The following is a 7,219-nucleotide window of genomic DNA, read 5'->3' on the forward strand; positions in this document are numbered from 1 at the left end:
GCTAATTAGGTCAACTAGATAGAAACTATCTACTTTTCCTGTGGAGCCTCTGGAGCATTTCAGAACATGAGTTATACTTCTCTGATAACCTTTCTGTGATTTCACTGCATCTTTTGTGTGTCCATAGTTTGTGTTGAGCATGTCATATGGAATTTCTATCTACACTTTGTCTACATATAGAACAGGCCCATTTATCCAAAGGGATTAGTATTGTGTCTATTTCCCTGCAATATACATGTGGAAATCTATAAATATTAGTAAACTTGATACAAAAATGTTAATAAGAGAAGATAGATTGAACATGCTTTATTACATGCCACTACAATTGTTTCAACAAATCACTACCAGCTCTTCATTGCTGAATGGTTCAAAAGGCCTTCTTCGCCATCTCTTACACTTCTTTCCAGGATGAACAGTTGATATTAAGCTTGTTTCCTGGTAATTCAGCTCTACTGACATTTGGATTGGCATCAATGGCTTGGTTTCTGAGGTTGTCATTGTGGGTCTCCGCTTCTACCTCTTCTCTGGGGCTGGTCAGTTTCCCTAATTTGATCTCACCCAACAGTATTCAGGTGAACCTGGAAGGGTTCTTGATAAACTGTGCCTGTTTGGTCTCCTTTTCTTTCTTTCGCTTCTAGGTGCTTTCTGCACTTCTAAGCCTGCTCAAACATTCTTGGAACTGACTTGTTATGTCCTTGATGTCTTCCCTTTCTTCAGCAGGAGCTCTCTTATACTGCTTATTGAGGGTCTTGATTTCTCTCCTCAGGTAGTGCATCTCTCATTCTCTTTTGCTATGCTTCTTTTTGATTGTCATGATAACTGATCTATCTTCTCTTCCAAAGTGGTTTTTTACCAATTTGAATGCGATAGTTACAAGAACATTCACTTTTTGCCAGCATACATTTTAATATTTTGTTGAGGTCTTGGTCTAGTTGTTGCCATTTCTTCACTTCATTCATTTTGGGCCATTTAATTCAAACTCTTGCTGAGTAGGATTGGCCCTCTGAGGTGGTATTGGGTGGGTTGCCCCTCTTGAGCACTTGAGGTGACACAGGTGATGAGAGATTTCCATTTCTTTGGGATGCTTTCTATCTGGAGTTCTGCATCTCACCAGTTGCTACCACAAGTGGCTCTTCTTTTCTAGTCAGACCTGACTCAATGTATTTGTGCACTTTTGTGTTCTTGGAGATCTTTCCCCAGAAGAATTTTTACTCCCAGTACTTCCCCAGTTAATGATGTTTGGGGCAATGTCTGTGTCCATAAATCATTCTTGGTTGTTTCCATTAAATCCATCCTGTTGAGTTTCTCATTCTCCCCTCCTCTTGGGAGACTCTGGGGGTGTTGTGTGGTTTCGGTTTCTATTGCCGATTTGGTGCCCTTTCACAAGGGCTGTGCATGAGGTTGCTATCCTCATAGACCCATGCCACACTTTCCTGAAAGTTACCGGTTACTGAAGTCAACTTTGCTTTTATCTTTTCAGGGTTAAAAAAAAGTATTAGTTAACTATTAGGGTCAATGGTAGCAACTAACTCCCTCTTCTCAAGATTACTGGCCTTGTACTTGTAGAATAAACCATCATCATCATCCTCAGTGGCGGCATCAAAGATGTTGCCCAGTATCCAATATGATTGATGTTGTTGATTGAAGATATTGTGCCTGCCAGGTGTTTCTACTGTCTGTCAAGTCACAACAAGGACCTCAAACAGGCAGTACTTTACACAGTATGCATGCTGTTCCAAGTAAAACCAATTTTTGCAATACACCTACATTGTAGGGTATTTCTAAAGTTTCCAGATGTTTCTTCAGGAAATGTTGTCATTGGAACTCAATGTTCCAATGACAACAGGAACAACCTTTATGTTAGACTCTTGTAGCTGCCCCATCTTGGTGATCTTAATTTTCAAGTTTCCATATTTAAGGTCTCCATATTTATCAATCTTTTCTCTTTCTTTCATGATAAAATGTTGATCTCCTGGCACTGCTACGTCAATTATTAGGTACTCTTGTTTGTCCCTCCTAAAAGTTACTATATCTGGCCTTTGGTACTCTAACACCTTTTCATCCATTACCTTTTCCGGTGTATGTTGGTTTCAAGCACCCATTACCTCGTATCCAGCATAGTAGGCAGTGAAGGTTTTGGGCTACCTTGTCATGTTTGTGCTTGTACTTTTCCTGTGCAAGACTTTTACGAGCACTATCAATGTGAATCACACTTTCAACCTTCTTCCCTACACATTCTGTAGAGGTTTGTTTACATTTGTGTGGTATACATCCTTTTTCACTGAGTTGGTATTTAATGCCTGATCCAGGGCAGCGATGATTAGGCTTTCAATCTTCTTTTTAAGGTCACCCTTGCTGAGCCATCTCCATGATACTTCCTGGTCTTTTAAGTTGTTAGTTTCATAGTGGAACTGACTGTATAATTCCATGCGGAGTAGAGTTTCTTCTCTCATTGACTATTCATGATTGGTATTCATTAGCACTCTGAAGTCCATTGCTGGTAAATCCTTCTGCATTAACAGCACTCTGTAGCAGGTCTTGTTTGCTGTTTACCAAATACTGTGCCATGTTTCTTCTTTTACTGATGATGTATTCTTGTTCACTAATCAAGCCATTTCCACCTTTATGCTTCTTCATTTAGAGCCTGTGTATGTTCACCTCAGGGTGGAGAGCACCATGCATTGTCTTTCGAGTAGTGCAATCGAGTTGATCATTCTCCTCTCATGTCCATATCAGAATGGGTGCACTATAGCAGACAGCCCATATGTTGATGGCAGATACAAGGTTCTGGGTGTTGAGTTTTGACTTCAAGAGAAGTTTGAGGCGTTTCAGATATGCAGTGACCTTGTCTTTCATTTCTTTGTGCGAGATATTGTCCAGCTCCAGGATCCCAAGGTACTTGTACCCATCATCATCCAGGTCTCCCACTCACTCTCCATTTGGCAACTCTATGCCCCTACAATCTGCTCTTTTTCCCCATTTCAAAGTGAGCACTGCAAACTTTGAGATACAAAATTCCATCCCTATATCCTTGCTGGACATCTCATGAAGCCTTTCCATTTCAGGATCTGTTTTTGTGAACAGTTTTAAGTTATCTATGAAGAGGTGGTTGAGACAAGGCCTATTCTTTCTCAGTTCAATAGTGCATGTTGACATTGCATAGAACTAAAGAAAGTGAGATCAAGGCAAATAAAGGTGAACAAGAATCTCCTTGGAAGATACTTCTTTTGATTGTTACCTCAGCTAAGTACTGGTTGTTACAGAAAAGACGTTTTCCAATTAGGCCTGCTGTTCTTAATCAGTGCACACACGTTCTCAGCTATTCTACATATGTCGATTATTATTGTTATGATAAAGGCGGAGAGCTGACAGAATTGTTAGTTGAACTTGGTCTGTGGATACAGAGGACAGGCGAGGACTTGAAAAGTATGAAACAAATACGCTCCAATGGATATGTAATGTCAGTGTACACATATGACAAAGCAAATTGGGCATAAGAGGCATCAGATGTGGTGTGCAGTTGTGTAGCATGATCTATTCCTGCAAAACTTGTTGCTTTGTTCTTAATGTTAGAAATAATTTTTATTATATCGTCATCTTTATTATTATTATTCAGTAGTTTTATTTTTATAGCATGCTTTCACTTCACTACCGAGCACAGCTCTGTGTGCCTTGGGTATGTGCTGTGATTTGTTGTGATGCTCTGATGGTTATTGTATGGAAAGTGTTCTGCGTAGGATGTGTGCAGTGCCTAGTAGTGCAATTTTCTGTATGTTATATGTGTTTGTAAGTCCTGGTGTTTTTGTTTTGTATTTGTCTGAATATATTTTTTTATCATGCCTAATGCACCTACTATGATAGGAATTGTTTCTGTTTTCAGATTCCACATTCTGGTTACCTCTATTTCCAGGTCTTTGTATTTTGAGAGTTTCTCCATTTCTTTTAGAGACACGTTGTCATCTGCGGGTATTGATACATCAATTAGAAAGCATTTTTTTTTCTTCATGATCTCTGACAACTATATCTGGTCTGTTGGCCTTATTATTATTATTATTATTATTATTTAATACTAATTTGTTTCATTATCTATTTTATAGAAAGAAAAGAAGGAACGAGACAAGCCTAGTTTAGTGAAAAGATTAACTCTGGGTAAAAACAAGAAGACAAAGTCCCCCTCCGATGCTGAAAACACGATATTTCAAGTTACACCTGATACAAGTCATGCAAGGTAACTTAATTCTGACATGTTCACAACTTTTTTTTTTTTTCCTTCTTTAAGGAATCTATAAGAGAAATTTGAGTTACTTGGTTTAATACTATCTCCAAGTATATGAGTGCTTCAGCTTTGGCCAATAGGTTTCAAGGCGCCGAGCTGGCAGAAACGTTAGCACACTGGGCGAAATGCATAGCCGTGTTTCGTCTGTCGTTACGTTGTGAGTTCAAATTCCGCCGAGGTCTACTTCGCCTTTCATCCTTTCGGGGTCGATTAAATAAGTACCAGTTACACACTGGGGTCGATATAATTGACTTAAAACTATGTCTGTCCTTGTTTGTCCCCTCTGTGTTTAGCCCCTTGTGGGTAATAAAGAAATAGGTATAAAACAGAAATTTCCTCTAGCCAAAAAGTGAGTCTTTGCATATGCAGTTCCTCAACCTGCTTGGTCATCATCATCATTCAATATGCATCTTCCATGCTGACACGGCTTGGATGGTTTGACTGGAGCTGTTAAACAAGAGGAGTGCATCAAATTCTACTACTTTGGTATGGTTTCTATGGCTGTATACCCTTTCTAATGCCAAACACTTTATAGCATGGAGTGGGTGCTTTTATGTGATACCAGTGCTGACAAGGTCTATTTTGGCATGAGGAAGAACACATCGGATAATGTAAGAAGTGAGAGAGATAGAATGCTTCTGAATGTAGTTGTACTCTACCAGGGTTAACTTGGGACTACACAATAGTTGCAGCAACAAGAGTATCACCAGAACCTAGGATTGTTTTTGTAGAGTTGACTCTGTTGTAAACATTCAGATCAAACCCCTATTATCTCCAAGTACCCATTTCATTGCAGGTGTTTAAGTTCATCATTGTCTTCATCCGCACCAATCTGGGAGTAGGGACCTATAAATGTTATTAGCCTCTGCCATTATTTCTTTATACTACCCTTTCTTTTGTGACTAACTTATTTTTTTAAATATCTCTTTCTTTTTTTTTATCTGTCTGGCTTCAGCTACCTTTTATTTTAACAATTTTTCAAGCATGCTTTTCCTGCACGATATCATTTTATGTTCTTGTCTGATATAGCTTTAACATAATCTTCAGACAATCTTAGTGTGTCATGGTTGCCATTTTGCAAGTACATTTCATCTGGTATATTAAGGATAGTCGCTGAGATGTGGAAAATATCTAACGAAGTTGGATATTTTACTCATATAGTCAGACTGGTAGTATAGGAAGTAGCAAAGTGTTGTAGTTTGGGTTTGTGCCAAAACAGGAACTACCAATACACTCTTCTATAAGAGAAGTTCTCAGCTAAGAACAAACCACTGCACCTAATATTCATGGAGCTAGAGAATGTTTTGACAGGTTTCCATGCCCTGTAATCTAGTGGTTGCTGAGAAAACTAGATAAAGATCAATAGCCGTCACCAAGGTGAGAATTAACAATGACCACTTATTCATCCAACCAAAGGACCATAGCTGATTATGAAAGCTACAATGAATAGAAGATTTGTGACTGTTTGTTACTGTAGTTCAGTGGCTCTTGACTGGGATCCATATGACCGTTGAGGGTCCCATATAAGATGGGGGGTGGGGTGCAAGCAGAATAGTAAATTTGGTATCCATGATAGTATTTTAAGGGTCCATGAAAAATTTTTCCTTTAAATGTATTTATTGCAACAAACAGTTTGATTTCTTTCTCTAACATTTTAAATAGTTCAAACTTCCCAAATGAATATGTGATGAACAAAATAGGAATTTTGAAGGAAGTATCTATAAAACTAGTTTTTAATCATTGAATGGGCTATGGGAGTCCACCAGAATAAAATAGTACTGAAAGGGGTCCATAGGTAAAAAAAATAGTTGGAAACCACTGATGTAGTTAGGTGGTGATAATGTTTGCTCTCTGCGCACATGCTCAGAGATCTGAATTCAGTGGCAAGATGGCAGACCAAAACAGATGTTAAACTGTAATCTGTGACTGAACTATAATGATCTGTTTAACAACTAAGTGGACTATGGTCTGAGACTAAACTGAATTGATCAGACACTCATTACTGCAGACACTTGGTAAACTGGCTGATGAGCCCACAATGACCTTATACCTGCCACTAACAGGACAGTTAAGTGAACTGATTGATGAGCCTATATTGATCTGTTACCTATTGATGACAGTTGGAAAGACTGAATGGTACGTATGCTGATATAGTACCTATTACTGATGATAGGTGTGTACTGAGGTTATCTAGAAGAAAAGTTTTCTGTTCAGTAAGACAGGTGCAAATGAACAATTTGAACTTAAAACCTGTGTGCATGTTTTGCATTGCTTTATCCATTTAGCCTTCCGATCCTTCCATTGATCAAATCAATTTTTTTTATTCTTTCTAGATATAAATACAAAAAAAAAAGTGCTTTATTTTGCCTTAAATAACAAAAAAGAAAGTAAAAACAGAAGCATTGGAATATATTTTCTTGTTTTATATTTGTTTTGCAATGATTTAATTTTTGAAAATTAAAATTTATTATAAACAAAGAATTTGATATTTTATTGCTTTTGTTTTCCCCTATTTTGTTTCTCTTGTGACTTAACTCCAGATTTATGATTAATGATGCCCAGCATTCACCATGCTGTCTTTTATTCAGATATAGTGTATCTACAACTACATTTTCATGTGTGTCCTTTTTTTAAAACAGTAAAGTTTCATTTAAGAAAGTTTAGAATGTTATTTCTACATGATTGGACAAGTATGTAAAACCCTTGTTTTACATACTTGTTTTTTTTTTTATTGTAATTTAATTTTGATAATTAAATGTTTCAATAACTTGTTCATTTATTGCATATCTATTTTCATTTGTAGATACCGTTGCATTGCTCCTTATCCACCACAAGGAGAAATGGAACTAGAACTGAAAATTGGAGATATTGTAATGGTGTACAAAAAGTGGGAGAATGGATGGTACAAAGGAGCACATCACCGAACAGGAAAAAATGGTCTTT

At 37.6% G+C, this 7,219-nt stretch overlaps 1 protein-coding gene across 1 annotated transcript in view; it reads left to right on the forward strand.

Annotated features, from left to right (window-relative positions):
* LOC115222493 (E3 ubiquitin-protein ligase SH3RF3-like) overlaps positions 1-7,219 on the forward strand; it is a 48,141-nt gene that overhangs the window by 40,096 nt on the left and 826 nt on the right. Inside the window, 2 exon segments of the mRNA XM_029792722.2 lie at positions 4,098-4,228; positions 7,080-7,219. The exon segment at positions 7,080-7,219 is cut by the window's right edge and continues 826 nt beyond it. Coding sequence (XP_029648582.1) covers positions 4,098-4,228; positions 7,080-7,219 — 271 coding nt within the window.

Source organism: Octopus sinensis, linkage group LG20 (genome assembly GCF_006345805.1).
Source record: "Octopus sinensis linkage group LG20, ASM634580v1, whole genome shotgun sequence".
NCBI classification, from domain to species: Eukaryota; Metazoa; Mollusca; class Cephalopoda; order Octopoda; family Octopodidae; genus Octopus; species Octopus sinensis.